The following is a 17,173-nucleotide window of genomic DNA, read 5'->3' as shown; positions in this document are numbered from 1 at the left end:
CGACACTTCGTGATGTCAGAGATATCGATCATAAGATTGCAACTGAACCCTGTATAGGCTGCTTTTGATGATGTATGCTCTAGAAATACCCTCTAATGCAAGAAAGCACACCTGGCTCCCAATGATGCAACAGATATTGACATGTATAGGAACCATTGCATTGAATGCTTTAGGGCTTAGTCTGTAGTCAAAATACGCTCTAACGCAACTAACTCTGCCTGACACTTCATCATGTGACAGATATTGCTCAAAAGACTGCAACTTAATCCTGTATGAAAGGCTTTTGGACGTTCTTTGTAGTCAAACTATTCTCTAAAGCGACATACCACACTTGACACTTCATGATGTGAGAGATATCAATCAAAAGATTGCAACTGAACCCTGTGTAGAAGGCTTTTGATGATGTGTGTTTTTTAAATATTCTCTAATGCAAGAAGGCACACCTGGCTCACAATGATGCAACAGATATTGAGGTAAGATATAAACCAAGCAGTGCGTAGACTGCTTTTGAGCATTGCCTGTACCTGTAACGACCTTTGCTCAAACGCAACTAACCCTGACACTTTATGATGTGACAGATATTGCTCAAAAGACTGCATTTGAGTCTTGTATGGAAGACTTTTGGACGTTGGCCCCGCCGCGGTGGTCTAGTGGCTAAGGTACTTGGCTGCTGACCCGCAGGTCGCGGGTTCAAATCCCGGCTGCGGCGGCTGCATTTCCGATGGAGGCGGAAATGTCGTAGGCCCGTGTGCTCAGATTTGAGTGCACGTTAAAGAACCCCAGGTGGTCGAAATTTCCGGAGCCCTCCACTACGGCGTCTCTCATAATCATATGGTGGTTTTGGGACGTTAAACCCCAGAAATCAATCAACTTTTGGACGTTGTCTGTAGTCAAAATATTCCCCATAAACACAAATCACACACAACGCTTTACGAAGTCCCAGATAATCAGTCATAGGATTGCAACTGAACCCTGCGTGGAAGGCTTTTGAAAGTTTTCTGCCGCCAAAATGTTCGCCAACGCAATAAACCACATCCGACACTCGATGATGATACAGATATCAGTCATAAGATTGGAACAGAGCACTGCGTGGAATCCTTTCAGGATAATATACTCATTTATTTTCAAATACTGCAGCCCAATGCATGGCTACTGCAGGAGTTATGTACATAAATGCAAATTGAAAGCAGTGAAACAATAGTATCACAATAAATGTGCCAACGTAAAGAAATATCACTACCTGCTAAGTGAAGCCCGGTAAAAATGAGAGAAATAGGAAAATGAGAGAAATAGAACAAGTGCCTACAAAAAGCCAACACACTGGTATCATGAACCAAACCAAGTAGATCATTCCAGTGTTTGATAACTTTATTTGAACGTGTTAGAGGGCACTACATCTGGATTATAAGCTATATTAGAATTGCGAATCAGTGCTGTGTTGAAGGCTTCTGCACTTTGCTAGTAGTTTAAATATTCTTTAACTTCTACAAAGTGCATCTGACACTTCTTGATCAGACAGATATGGTTTCTAGATTGCAGCCAAACACAGCGTAGAAATTTCACATGACAACAATGGTCGAAATATTCTATAATGCAATAAAACATGCCCACATTTTTTGATAGGACAGATACCGGTCATAGGATGGCAACAGAGCACAGTACAGAAGTCTTGGCAAGTTTTCTAACGTAGCTAAAGTAAATGTCTTGATATTTTTATTAGTCCATGTTAATGCGTATACTAAAAAACTGAAGAGAAATGAAGCAGTCCTTGGAGAAACATACAAAGATTCAATGTTTGAAACCATCTAATAATATCTTCAGCTCATTACAGTCTGGAGGAACAGATAATACATGCACAGTTCTGAATGGTCTCATAAGTCACATGAGGCACTTTTTGCAATTCTTCTAAAGAAAGTGCAGTACAGTACTAGTGCACCTTCATTCCTACTCTGCATACATGTGATGAACTTCTCTTCCTACTATCGTGTGAGCGTGCAGCTGATTTCTAACTAGGTGCTTCTCACAATGTTTTCAGTTATCTGTCCAGCTGTGAACAAAACGCGTGTTATAGTAAACTATAAAACGCCGGAGAAGCGCCATTGTATGCCTGTAGCTATGAGTATCAGAATCAACTAGAAACTACGAATGTGTGTGCTCGAATGCTTCCAAACAACGTATGGGCTACTAAGCATGGCAGAGAAGCAGAACAAGCGAGAAGTGAAATAGCAGGTAATACCAGCAGCACTTATAATCATGCAACTTTCTTTTTCGATCCCCACAGCAATGCACGTTCAAGTTTCTATCTTGTACGTGAATGGAAATGAGACCGCTGACAGCTGAATGTGTCAGCGTCGGTTGTACGTGATACGAAGTCACATCACACGGCTACCAACCAGCGCACGCTTGTTATTAGCTTGCAACACACGAAAACGATTTGCACCGAAGCCCGCGAATGTTTCAGCGTCGTACATTCCGCGAATACGCTTATATAAGTATGTACATTTTCACATCACCGAAATTTGTTGGCTAGTGCGAGGTTCGCTTTCAGCGATGATGAATACTGATGTTGAAAACAAACACAGTGCAAATAAAACCTCTGTATGCCATAAGCGAGGTTTCGGGCGTCGCATATAAAGTTCATGTTGCAACGCACTATGCCACTGTACGCATGGTGACGTGGTGTACGCGTGGCAAAAATATCAAGCCCGGCTTTATGCCTCGTGCCTCCTCACGCATTACCCTGCGATGCCGACGCCGAGAGGCGCATTTGACGCTTTTGACGCGTAGACGTGAGCATACGTGTGCTAGGGGCTGGCACTTTAGCGCTCCATTCTCGTGTGGTGGGTACGTGCTGGCCCATGTTTACGAGAAGGCAAAGAGCTCATCCGTAACTGTGGTGTTTGTAGAGTCTTTATATGTTTTCTAATCATGTATCAAACTCTAAATTCAGCACATCGTGAGAAAAACTGGTGAAAATATGGAAAACAACGAAGTTTTGTGCAGATCCAGACTCTCAGCGTGGCTTCACCTAGCGCCCCTCGTGTAATGGTAGAGGCCTGTAAACTGTGCGATGTCAGAGCCTGTTAAAAAACCCCAAATGATCGAAATTTCTGGAGCCCTCCAATATGGTGACTCTCACAACCATGTTGTGGTTTTGGGACATACCAATTCAAATATTATCAATCTTTTGCTACCGCATTCATTTATTTGCCCTTGCGATGAAACTGTGTCTTTTTCTCTTGCGGCTTGACTGTAAAAATCAAATATTTGACAGAATATCATATGAAAAGCTAATAATAAATTATGAGTGACAATAGGAACAGGAGCAATCATAAACTGGGTTAGCGCACATCTATAAAAACATCGGCAGTAAGTAAAGTTTTGTCAGATGTACTGCATTGTTGCGCCTCGTCTCCTTTTTTATTTTTTTTATTTTTTATAACAATCTATTTTCACCTTTCGAAACAAACAAAACTTTTCGTTGGTGATTTTACTGTTGACGAAGAAATTAACACATTTTCCTATGACATTATTCTTTATAATGCCTTACTTTTATTGTCAGAGTGTGACGCGAAGTGGCCGACGACTTTCAGTGTAAACAGAAAAGATCGTGCTTGTCCGCAAACATAAGATAAAATTTCTTTACACCATTTAGGATGCGCAAACTAACGTTACTTAACATACACAACTATCTTGAAATATAGATCCCTAATGAACTCTTTTCGAAGGTGAATTTCATGCACGTTAGGTCACCACTGTTCAATGCACTAGTTTTTCCTTAAGGTGACTCTCAGATCCCGTGCATTTGAAACAAACCTTAGCCTATATACTTTTATTTGAGGCATAATAGAATACGTTATCAAAGGCTGGTTCTTTGCCACCAATATTTTAACAATGAAGCAGGAAGGTGTACAACAAATGATCACTAGAATTAATTATATTCAATGAATACAGTTCATTCCATTCATTGTCTGAGTAACTGCAAGAACTGGACTAACGACACTTTGTAGTCACGCTATTAACGGAACGCAATCGTGCCAAATAACTGTATTTAATCTCATTCATAAACAGCCTAAGGTCAATAGCTCTAAGTTGATATCCAATTCGGAAACCAGACAGTCCAGTCACAAACATTCATGTACATTATAGAAAAGTTCGGCAGATTCTACGTACCTTGGGAATCGACGTTATGCGGAACATGCGAGGGAAGGTGACCGTTCTGTAAATTGTTTATTGAGCGATGCGTTATAGAATGGTGCTAAATATATGTAGAAGTTTTGCACGCGCAGACGTATGTTTACTTGTTGTAGATGTTTATATAACCAGTTTTTCGCACTTGCGCAACTATGCCAACAGACACATGAGTATTAGCAATACTAGAAGTGTTAAGCTGACATGAAGCGCTGATGCTCGCGAGGATGGTAGCCTTCGACACGGCTACTTAGGGCAACTTCAGCGTATGCCACGTTTTTCGATGGAGGCAAAAATGTTGTACACCCGTGTGCTCAGATTTGGGTCCACGTTAAACAACCCTAGGTGGTCTTATTTTCTTAGCCCTCCACTACTCCTAATCATATTGTGGTTTCGGAAAGCCAAACCCCGCATATCGATCTGTCGTATGGCACTTAACTACAGTTTACGTCAACCCGACGGGACGGATGTATCACAAAGTGCATATGTTTTGTTAAAAAAATGAATTGTCAGCACTACAACCATCACTGACGTTTCACGAACATTCGGGTCCATTTGAAAAGTACTTTCAAGACCTGGTGTCACTCTGTGGTAGAATGTCGGGGCTTGATTCCGGCTGGGACCCTGCCATTTATTCTTTGCATTCTCGGGGCGACGCAGCCGATGCTCACGCGTTCAAATTACCCATGTGTGCTCTCATCGTTCCTTGGTAGATAAGAAGTGTTAATCATATGCGGCACTTACCCGCATAGCAGTGGAAAGTACCACTGTCTGGCGGGAAGTGTTTGACGACGTACGCGATGAAATTTCGATATTATTCATATATATATATATATATATATATATATATATATATATATATATATATATATTGCCAATATTACTGAATATGAGGTAGAACACTGCTGTCAGTATCTGTACTTTTTAAAGTTCAACCATCGACGTCGTCTGTAGTTACCACGAGAAAGCGTACGGGCCTCCCGAGTGATGCTGAGAGCGAGGACAGACTGATTTACTCTACGGCCACCGACGAAAGCTCCGACGAAGGCGATTTCATGCCTTCGACAAGGCGGCAGCCGAAAAGATGACTAGTGATGCCGTCTTCATCAACAAGTAAGAATGCTACAAAGACGCGAGGGCCTACGATGTACACAATTCTGTTTGTGCCAGTCGATGCGGCTCATAGTCTCAACCGGCTCAATCGTCTAGCCTCATCTAGGTCTCTAGAGGTACTCGCCCAGGAACAGATCGCGAACGTGCGGATCAATCAATAGCCGTAAGAATATCCTCGCCATAGACGTCACTTAACAAACCACAATGGAAGTGTTGAGAAACGTCAAGATGTTGGATAACATCAGTGTTCACGCATACATACCTGATGGCCGTGACTCCACTGCAGGCGTCATTTACTATGTCGACATTTCCATCAGCAAAAGGGACTTCGCTGCTCTCACCAAACCGGTGTCTGCAGAACTTACCATATGCAAGGCCGTAGCCTTAGCAAATCTCACTGCGTGAAGCTCGTGTTCAAGTGAGACAGCCTTCTTTCGCAAGTCAAGGTCGGCCATTTTCGACACACAGTGCGACCCTTCGTATCAAAGCCCCTTCAATGTCGGAAATGTTATAGATTGGGACATGTCAGTGCTGTTTGTACAAACCTGGCTGTGTTCTCGCTATGCTCATAATCACATAGCGCAGATGCTTGCCAGGCAGAACTTCGAAAATGTTGGAACTGTCATGGCCCTCGCGAAGCACCGTCGAAAGATTGCCCAAGCATGAAAAAGGAAATGGAAATGTTGAGGCAAATGGTACGGGACAGCTCAACTCACAGGCAGGCCACTTCCAAAGTACGACGCCGACGGTCTCGTCGCCGGAGGCCCCTGAGGAGGCCCAGTGCCGAAGAAAGAACTGCACCTCACCAAATGATCGCTGGCATACCACCTCAAGTGTCCAGACATGCCGTCAGCAAATCATTCAAGCAAGACAAGAGCATCACCGGCTCGCCTGAAGCATGGCCAGTGCTGCCAACGATAGACCCGCCGTTTGAGCCGCCGCATAGCTCTTTTACAATCACTTCGTAAGGAGAATGCGGTGATAGTCGCGGTAAGGAAATTGTAGCCATGGTAAAGGCCCTCATGAATTCCATTCGTACGCTCCTCACGAGCACTGACAGTCCGGCTGCTAAGAGTGCACTTCAGAAAGTGGATTCGCTGAAGCCGGTGCTATCAAGCCTGCAAAGGTATCATGGCTCCTCCTCTGCAAGCCTTTCGTAAAGAAGTCAAAGGAGCTTTGATTTTTCAGTGGAATGTCCGAGGCCTCAAGCACCACAATTCTGATATCCTACAATTTGTGTTTAAAAACCGGTTTCCAATTATTGTTATCTGTGAGCCACAGCTACACATAGCAATACGACTATCCAGCTACAAAGCCTTCAAGTCCGGTACCTGCAACAAACAGAGTGAGGTCAATGAATACATCAGATGCTACTTTACCTATATCGAGCGCTTTGTAGCACCTCACGATGACAATCAGTATGCCTGCTTGACAGTAAAACGCAGAGACCTCAACTTCACTCTTGTAGGCGCATATATCTCATCTTCAAGCCGTTTTAAACCTGAAAGACTACGTGCATTGTTAACAGCCACACTTGGACCATGAATCAACACCGCAGATTTCAACGCTTACCACCCACTATCTTGAAGTCAGAAGATAGACCGTCACGGCAGGCAAGCATTCTCCTTTGCTCTGGAGCAGCAGCTACTTTGTCTAAACAAAGGAAGGCCAACGTTTCTACGCAGAACGACATACAGCAGCTGCCTTGACTTGACATTTGTGTCATGAAGCCTAAATGGAAAAGTTAAGTGGTTCTCAGACTATGAAACTCATGGAAGCGACCACATACCAACATATTTAAAGATCAAGGGCCTGGAAAAATTGCAAAACTTCAACTGGACTAAGCTCAGGTAACTGACGGAAAAGAGGTGTCAAGAAAATGAAGCACCTCCTCTCGACACCCTCGAGGATATGATCAGAGGTGCTTTTCAAGAAGCGACTTATCTTAATGAACATACTTCAAAATATTATCAACATGAAGCGGAATTGGAACGGCTCAGAGCGATACGTCGTCGTGCAGAACGAAGATATAGGCGCACAAAGTTCATTCGCGACTTAAAGGAGGCAAAGCGACAAAAGAAAAAAAAAAATCAGCGGCGAACCGATTCACTTCAGTCCTTTCGGTGGAAATCTCTGTGCGAATTGTCGTATCCACAAAAGCCTTTGACGAAGACACAGAGGATTGTTCGTGGCCTACGAACATCGCCACATCAACATCACCCCTTCAAGTGTCTGTCTCTTCACCTAGGTCACACCGAAATTGATGTAGCAGAAGCTTTCTGCATAAAAGTTGCTGGTCAGGCGCCCGCGTGCATCACGCTTCACCTATAAAACACTCCTGTCTCCAGAAATTCAAGAATAACACCTTTTTCTGTCTAGAGGAACTCCCAGTGGCCTTGACAGCATGCAAACGATCTCCATCGCCTGGTCTGGATGGCATCACGTACATGGCTCTTTGCAACCACGGTGAAGCAGCTCGACGGGCCCTTCTATCTGTGTACAAAGACTCGTGGAGCAGCAGATTTGTCCCTCATTCGTGGAAATCGAGCCGACTCGTCCCTGTGTTTAAACCAGGTAAATATCCTTTAGACTTGACCTCTTATCGCCCCATCGCACTTACTAGCTGTTTCGGGAAAGTGATGGAGAGGATGAATTTGATTCGCCTAGAGTGATACCTGGAGCACGACGAGGTATGCCCTGATGCTATAACGGGCTTTTGACGTGGGCGGTCCGCAATTGATAACGTTATTGACCTGGTCTCGTCGGTGCAGCATCAAAAGAGGCTGAAACGTTTATCTGCGGCGTTGTTCTTGGACGTAAAAGGTGCATACGGTAATGTATCACATGAAGTCATTCTGGATGTCATGGAAAATGTTGGATTAAAGGGTTGGGTTTACCGATTGATCGATAGCTATTTGAAAGGCAGAACTTTTTTTGTACACACAGAGAATGGCACAACGACGCATCATCACATCCGTCGTAGTGTGCCTCAAGGTGGTCTTCTTAGCCCCACATTTTTAATCTAGTGCTTCTCAGCCTGGTCTACACACTTCTAGAATCAGTCCATCTATCAATATAGGCAGATAACATCTGCATCTGCGCATCAGGCGTAACACGCCTTCATTTGCGTTTCAGAGAGTGGCTACACTAGCGACAAAGTACCTTGAAGAACGGGGATAGAGCTGTCATCAGAGAAGTGCTCACTTATAGCATTCACGCATAAGGCGATGAGTCCATATGTATTTAAAATCAATGGACACACGATCAACTACGTGCACACCCACCGGTTCCTCGGAGTCATAGTTGATCGCGACCTCTCCTGGAGCCCTCATATCGCCCACAAGAAAACTAAACTCACCATGATCACCCATGTGCCGAGGTTTCTTGCTGGAAAAACGTGAGGTGCATCAGTACGAGCATTGCTTCAACTCTACACGGTCCTGTTCCTCGGTTATATGCGATACAGCTTACCCGTGCTTTGAGGGATCTGAAGAACAAACTTGCGCGTCCTCCAGTCGATCCAAGCCCAAGCACTGCGATAATGTCTTGGTCTCTTGAGATGCGCGTCTACAGCAGTGACAGTCATCATTGCGCGTAATTACCAAGTCGACGTATACATCCGCGTAGACACTTTGAGAATGTACCTAAGACAATTGGTTCGCCTTCCAGCTCATCGCCTCGCCTCACTTCGACCTTCTAGGCCCCACCCAGCCTTCGGTACAACTGTAGCTCAGCATTGCGCAGTGTTTCCATTGCACTTCATGCATTCAGCATATGGTGCCTACACCCACTCAAAGCCCTTCTTACGATTCCTGGTATCCAAAATAAGTAAAAGTCGTCACATCTAGCCCTGAAACAGGCCAGATTACTCTTCCTGCAAAAGAAGCACAACGGAAGCCTTCACATTTACATGTATGGCTCGGTGTCTTTAGTACATTCAGCAGGAGCGATGGTTATTCCCGCTAAGCACATCAGAATTAAATTCAATACATCGCATTTGACGTCGTCGACAGCTGCACAACTCGCCACCATACGTGCAGCTCAGGAGTTTATAGTTGAAGAACCTTCGGGAACTTAATCTATCTTCTCGGACTTGAAAGCGGCTCCTCAAGGTCTTATGTCACCACTTCGCCATAGACCTAATGAACAGTTAGTAGCTGAAATAAGGCTTCTTCATCACCAAGCAATCGAGAAACAGCACAGCATACTGTATCAGTGGATACCCCGGTCATTGCGGCATATATGGCAATGACTGCGTAGATGAGGCCGCTAGATCTGCACACGACGGTACCTAATACATAGCCATCCAGTTCTCACGAACCGACGCCGCTACAAGACTTCGTTCACCTGCACGTGACCTCACACTGGTACAATGGATCTCAACAGAATTCACAAACGCGTGTCTGCATAACTTTGATCCTGATCTGCAGCTTCGTCTTCCCTCAGGGATATCTCGAGCTGAGGAGACTCTTTTGCGCCGCCTGTGGCTTGGAGTGGCCTTCACGAACGCATACTCCTATCTCATTGAAATGGACAGCTCTTATACATGCACTTACTGCAGCTACGAAGAAACCATCGCGCACCTTCTATGTATGTGCTCCCATTTCTACACGCCAAGACAAGAACTGACTGCAGCTCTGGATAGACTGGATGATTGGCCTTTGTCGGAACAGAGGATTTTGGGTCATTGGCCGTACCCATGCGCAGCCTACAAGGCTTTGGAAGCTTTACTGCGCTTTTTGCGGACAACTGGCCTCAGAGACAGAGTTTAGTGTCCTATATATACTCTTTGATGTTCCCTTTCCTCTGTCGCTATTTTTTGTAATTTCTCTCTTTCTCTCTTCGCAACATTTCTTTTTATTATCTTTTATTCTCCTCACCCCTTTCCCAGCACAGTGTAGCCAGCCGGTCTGAGAACTGGCTAACCTCCTTGTCCTTCCACTTAAACTTTCCTCCTCCTGAATATGACCATTGTGCTCTATATGTTTTATTGTTTACTATCATAATTTCAACACTTATATCCAATCTAGTTAATGCTGCATAAGAACAGTACTCATGCCTTGTTACTTTTTTCAATTTTTCTTCTTCTCATCTTGTTCGGCAGCCCTCGCGCAATAGTATCTTTGGACTGGCAGTGCGCATAAATAAATAAATATGCAAGGAGATAAGACATCTTCCTGCCATTGACCAAACACCAGGGTTGTGCCAATTTGTCTATGGAGGTGGCAGCTCTACATGCAGCCAGGACGTTTCGTTCGCGTATATTAAAAATGTGCGTATTGCTCCACACTTTTATTAACACTAAGTTACCGGATCCTGGGTTCGCTATCTGTGAGTCTACTTTGGCTGCGAAGATGCGTCTTGCGCCTGTCTTAAAGAGAATGTGAGATGGCTAAACTCATCGCAGAGGTTAGGTCTCATGTCAACTCGCAATAGAAATTTGATTGTTCTTTTGAACGCCTTGACCAATATAGCACATACGTCAAAAAGTAAAATTATTTGAATTGATGGTATTTGAGGGGATGTTCTCGAATAAATAAGGCGACAGTTACTCTTTGGTTCTCGAGGAGATGAAGCGTTCGCCACACTGGGCTGAAAATATTCAATAAATTAATGTTATCAAGGTAAAACCAACGCATTAAAAATTTACCATCTTCGACAGGTATCTGTCTGGCCAGGTGAACTTTCATCCTAATAACAACATAAACTTTCTATCAAAGTTATCTTTGGACTATAACTTCACTGGAGAGTTTATGATTAGTTACCCTTATGTTACCTCCTTAGTATGTTAAAAGAAGCGTGTGACACATACAGTAAGCAGGTTGGACATCGGAATAGTTTGTAAAAACGTTGTCTATTTATGATATCCTGAAATGTTACGCTTATTGAGAAACTCCAGAGAACATCTCGCTTACAGCAATAACGTGGAACAAGTGTGCTTCTTTGCCTACGCAAGCAAAAATGAAAACCTCAGTTCTTTGTTTGCCTTTTTTTTCTTACAGATTATCTTTCCGCAACCCCTACTCGCCTTGCAGCACCTTTGAAGATTACAAGCCTTGCTTCAAGCGTGCTGATATTGAAGCGCGAGAAAAGGTGTACACTGAACTCTGGAACTTCGTATGCTTCAACAAAACGACCTGGGAGCGTGAGTGATGTACCTTCAGTAGGCTCTGTAGCATTCATCTGTCTCGGGCAGAAGGCGCCCGTGACATAACAAAAAATGAAGAACATAAATGGCAGGGTCGAAGAAAGGGAAAGTGGCTTTTTTCAAGTGTGGTCAGCGAAATGTAGCACCATTGCTGTGCATTTAGGAATAATGTGAAGTGCACTTGTGAACTAAGGAGACAAAACATGGTGCATAGTTTCAGCCCTGTGGTGCGCTTTTCTACATGCAGGTGAATTCTGACTTCAAGGAACCCAACAAAATAGTTCACCTAACTGAATGCTCATGCAATTGAATATTGGCTAGAATATAGAAGAGCAACACATGCAGCAGACACCGAGTCAAACGTGTGAAATGCAGTTTATAGAGTGGTGTACATGGATGACGGATAAATACCAACTTCGTAACAGTGGTGTTGCTGTCGTAATAAGCAGTTTTAATGTACTTGCTCTGGTGCTTTTAAAAGCAGCAAGCGACAGGGTAATCGACAGAGTCTACGTATTCGATTACTTCCTCTGGCACAATTTATTGCTGCCACATGAAGTCTGAGAACCTTCTGACACACCCTGCAGGCTCGCCTAAACGTGCAAAAATTCATTGTGTCTAATGCACAGCGTGAAACTTCACTCAACTGACTACGGAAATGAGCCATTGTCTACTGATCAATTTTGATCGATTGAAAATTTTTCTATTCAACGATTTCTTTTAAAGTTATCTGCAAGCATACAGAAGATAGAAAAAACACTAAGAATGTTCTAAATTTTTATTATTTTGAAATAAAACTGACTTGTAAGACTCGGTAATGGTAAAGCATCTTGCTGGAGTACGACGAACTTAGAGAATTTAAAAGGGCCAAAAGTAACGCGGTTTGTCTGATTAAGCTAGGCCGCATCAGATCTTAGTTGGTTGTTTATTTATTTATTTTTTACGTATTTATTTATTTTATACCAAACAACACCCAGAAAAAGTACTGTCGGTTTTAAGCCAAAAATTGCCGGGGTGGGGGGTGGAACCAAGCGTTGATTCTTGCTCTTGCCTTCCATCTCCGTATTGGACTAAACTGATGCCAATATGAGTTCAGCCTACTGCAACGAAACATACAACAATTTCAAATCATTGGGAGTATTCTTCTTTATGTGTTAAGCTTAAAATACTGCCTCAAGCAAACCAGCAAGATGAAAAAATGGAGTTGTGTTTGAAAGTACTCTGCAGAAGTACCGCTATTAGAATTCTGCAGAGGCATTACCTTGAGATATAATTTGAAAAATAGATAACGTGTTCTGCACAGACCGAGTAGCCATGTCAGAATTTGTATGTTTCATTGCTCGTAAAATCAGAAATCAGCACGGGCGGTTCCGGTCTGATATGACAGAGCTGTCGCGTTTCATGCGCAGCACATGCGATCAATCTAAATATCGGCTTTTAAGTTAGACAATGAATATCTCAAATTACGTGCAACTTTTGTGGTTTATTGAAAATAAGTAAGCAATAAATATTCTTAAACTACCTTTTCTCAATTTAAAAACTGCCCTAAAACTTCTGATTGAATACTTGACAATTTTTGTTAGTCGATTCAGTCTAACTTCAAGGGCGCCAAATAATTTCCGCCTAGACCGAAAGCTTGTGTGCGAATACGACCCAATCGTTGCTGTCAATACTTTTATTATTAACTAAGTACTGTGTAAAAAACCTACTCTGAAAAAAATAATGCTCCTAGTACAATATTGTGAGCGATACCGTTACGTGTTAGGTATGTGAGGCATGGCTAAATGAGCGCGTGAGCTATTTGTAGATGCGAAAATTATGGATCTTTAAAAAAAGAACAGTGTCATCAATGAGGTTAAATAATTTAGAAAAACCTATGAAGACGCCTAGGTTGAATTCTGTGTTATTGAATAAATTTATGATAATTTCTTTTTTGGTAGCACCATTTTTGTAAAACAATGTGAACTCAATTCTAATAAAAATGTTTGGCTTGTTGAGATATAACATCAGGAAAGAATGCATCCTTTTTCTCTACACATGAAAAACTTTTGTTGGATATAATCAGGATGTTCATTATTAAACGAATTCTTGCCACTTGTTATACATTGGCCCCACGCGTACAATGTACTCCATAAGAAAAGGAAGGCATTGAAAAGAAAACGCTCCTGATCAAAATGATCCTATATATGTAAGTGACGACTTGTATTATGATATCAAAAGCATATTTTAAGATTACTTCAATTCCGTTTAATGGCGACAAGAAAACATAAAAAACATTTTGGGGACAACTAGCTCGAGGACAACAACAATAACAAAAAAGCGACTCTCGATCGATCTTCCATGTCTCCCCCGAAATTTCTTAGGTGCACTCCCCCCCCTCCCCACGAACCACTTTACCACCTTTTATTTTTCAGTAGAGTGACTTGTTGAGCAAGTTGGTTCATTCTTACGGTAGCTTTTAGCTGGAAATCAGGACCAGAGACAGACAAGCGCAAACTATCAACTGATTTGATGCGAAAGGCTCAGAGATTTAGAAACTACGTGGTGGTCCTCCTATTAGTCTATAACACTATCATTGCTGGGTGCTTTTACAGTGAATAATGCCTGCACACGTGAAAAAAGTGTCGTGGTGTTGGCACTCAGTTGGCACTCAGTGAGATTTTTTGGCCGCGAGCTTTTTAAGTTGGCTTGGCGACGAGAATATTGCTGCAGCGGTGGTGACATTTGTACCCGCGAAAACAGATCACCCCGTAGTCAATCATTAGGATAATTCTCAAATTCGCTTTGATGGTGCAAACCAGATAAAGGTCGAAAGTCTGATAAGCCGCATTCAAGCATACTAGAGAGTGACTCTTCATACGTGTGCTAACATATACTGAAGCTAGATAATAACATTTGTACTAAACCTTCGGCCGATCTGCTAACATCTGAACACAAACACACGCACACACGCACACGCACATGCGTGATGGGAACGACTATTCGGTTTATCCCCCAAACTTAACTTCTGAGCGAGTGTACAATATATTGATACATATTCTTTACTATGCTCTAACGGCTAAATGCCATCCAATTCGAAGCATTGTTTAATAACGAAATGCAACACAAACGAACATGCAGGCCAATAACAACCTCAGGAAGACTTACTAACATACTGATCGTGTAACTTGAGCCGATAAATAAAAATATGGTGATCGTAAACCTAAAGCAGCGCAATGAAAAATGCATTGTGGGCCGCTGTAGTGAGCACAAGTTTTAATATTCAGCAGTGTGTCAAACAGTGCTGGAATGAGGAACATAAAGCTGGAAAAATAAACGACTAATTATATATAATTGAATTCGCTTCATGTGTGCGTTTCTTTACATTGACATGACTAAAAGGGTACACCGAGCAATTTCGGCAACTAGCGACTTAACGCACAACAAGAAATTTGCAAAATGAAGAAACATGGGTGGGCTTGCTATCATGTAAAATTGAAAACAATATACATAGAAACTGTAATTTTTTTTACAAGAAACCAAATAAAATCTGCGCTAGCGATGTTTCACGCAGCAAACAAACACATAACATTGCGGAATGGTGTTGATTATCCTCTTGAACTGACACGAACATTGACACGCGTGTAGAGCAGTGCCCTACACTGCTCTACACGCATGTCACTTACTGACGTAAAGGGTGAAGGGCGCGCCTCTGCCCAGGAGAGTCAGTGAGCCAAAGTTCGCAATGCACGAGCCAGCAAAGCAGGGAACAAGAACCGCCTTTAATGCGCGACTCAAAATAATCACAAAGAGCCGTCCAGACCAGCTCAACACGACACTAACATACACAGGAGGACCAAATATCTCGAAGCAGCAACCCCCGCTGACTGGCGGTCAATGGAACATACGCAGCAAAACAACGGCAGGAAAGCCCGCGCGAAATTTTACAGCAGGAAATCAAACTCACGCGCAACTCGCCGTAGAATATCAGCCATCGACTCGCGTTTGCCGACGCCCCCAAACCGGCGTAGCCTCTCCTCTGTAGCACGCACGGAGAAGAAATCCATCGCACCTAACGCGACCAACACCACATGCTATTGCTGGTCTGCCACCGGAGAAAACCCGGCGCTCACCTCATTTCCCTTTTTATCCACCAGCCACTTTTCCACCCCCTGTGGCTTCTTTGGATACTGACGCTCGTCCCGCACATGTGCAATGCGCATGTGCTCTCCTAGCCTTGATTACACCGAGCGTGCTGCAGATAAGGACCCATTGGCCCGACAAGAGAAATGAAGGCTGCTCGCTTGCAAACAACGAGGACACCTTGCCGCAACGCTATCATTTTAGAAATTAGAGTGGCGAAAGCTACGAGAAAAAAAAACGAAAACATTACGCGTTTTTGCGTGTACTTAGCTTTTTCTAGCGCATATACACAGTGAACAAGCTGTTTCTATGTGAGCAGGTATAGTCTTGTGCCCGGTGCATTTACGATTGAGTCCGAGTGAACATTTCTCAACATTGATTACCTTGCCCTCGCATATTGCTTGCTAAAACCATGACGACTGCACTACTTTATCGCTATGAAAAGTCACCGTGCTGCTGTAATGTCAACCAAGGCTGCGAGAAAATCTGTGCGAAAAGTAACACATGCAAAATCGTGTGGCAAACGTGCAGCAGAACTTACAAAAAAACTACTGATTGCGTACAGCGGGCATGATTGGATGCGCACAGTAAAATAAAAAATATGTTGACTAACACTATCGCAGCGTCCGAGCTGCTTGCTTTATAGAGCTTAACATAAAAAATTTGGCAGATCATACGTACCTGGGAATTGAGGTTATGCGAAGCATGTGGAGGGAAGGTGAGCTGGTTGCAATTTTTGTTATTGAGCGACACGTCATGAAGTGACACTAAATATATGTACAATTGTTGCACGAGCAGATATATGTAGAAGAGTTGCAGATGCTTATATAACCAGTTGTTTGTACTTGTGCAACGATGCAAACTGGAACATGTGTATGAGCAGCACCAGAAGCTGATATGAAGCGCTGATGCTTGTGAGTATGCTGGCCCTGGATATTGCGACATAAATCATTTTCAGCGCATGGCAATAACCACAATCGACGTTCAGCCGACGTGATGGCTGTATCAAAGGAGTACATAAGTAATGTTTATAAAATTGGCTAAGCAGCACTGCAACCACTATTGATGTTCCATGAACATTAGTGTCTATTTGAAAGGTAGTTCCTAGACCTGTCGTAGCTCAGTGTTAAAATGCTTCCTTGTCACACAGAATGCTTGGGTTCGATTCCAGCTGGGACTCTCAAATTTATTCCTTGCGATCGTCGGGCTGACGCTACTGATGTCGGATATTTCTTAACGCTCATGCGTTAAGATGGCCCATGTGTGTTCTCGTCGTTTTTAGTAGATACCAAGTGTCAATTACCTATGGCCCGTACCCGCATACCAGCGGCCCCCCGTTAGTATGCGCCACTGTCTGGAAGGAAGTGTTTGATGACTTACGCGAAGGGATTGTGACAATATTTACTTCTTAACCAGTGCATCATAATTGTCAAGCTATCTGACCGTCCCATCCTAATTTTGGTTTACGCTAAGTTAAGGGCGTGACCACGAGAGCACTCAAATGTTAGCGGCTAGATAGATAGGTATATAGATATGCTCAAAGTAGCCGAAGTTTGCTACAAATGCTTCGCATTTAAAATCATTCTCATAGGAATGAAG

At 43.1% G+C, this 17,173-nt stretch overlaps 1 protein-coding gene across 1 annotated transcript in view; it reads left to right on the top strand.

The window, feature by feature from the left end:
- The window catches only part of LOC119161158 (uncharacterized), a 131,627-nt gene that overhangs the window by 30,543 nt on the left and 83,911 nt on the right, over positions 1-17,173 (top strand). The window contains exon 3 of the mRNA XM_037413510.2: positions 11,307-11,449. Within this exon, the coding sequence (XP_037269407.2) occupies positions 11,307-11,449 (143 nt within the window). The remainder of the gene's footprint in view (positions 1-11,306; positions 11,450-17,173) is intronic.

The sequence above is a fragment of the Rhipicephalus microplus genome, chromosome X (genome assembly GCF_043290135.1).
Source record: "Rhipicephalus microplus isolate Deutch F79 chromosome X, USDA_Rmic, whole genome shotgun sequence".
Lineage (NCBI taxonomy): Eukaryota > Metazoa > Arthropoda > Arachnida > Ixodida > Ixodidae > Rhipicephalus > Rhipicephalus microplus.
Note: the sequence above shows the minus strand (reverse complement) of the source record. Positions and strands in the feature narration are given on the sequence as shown.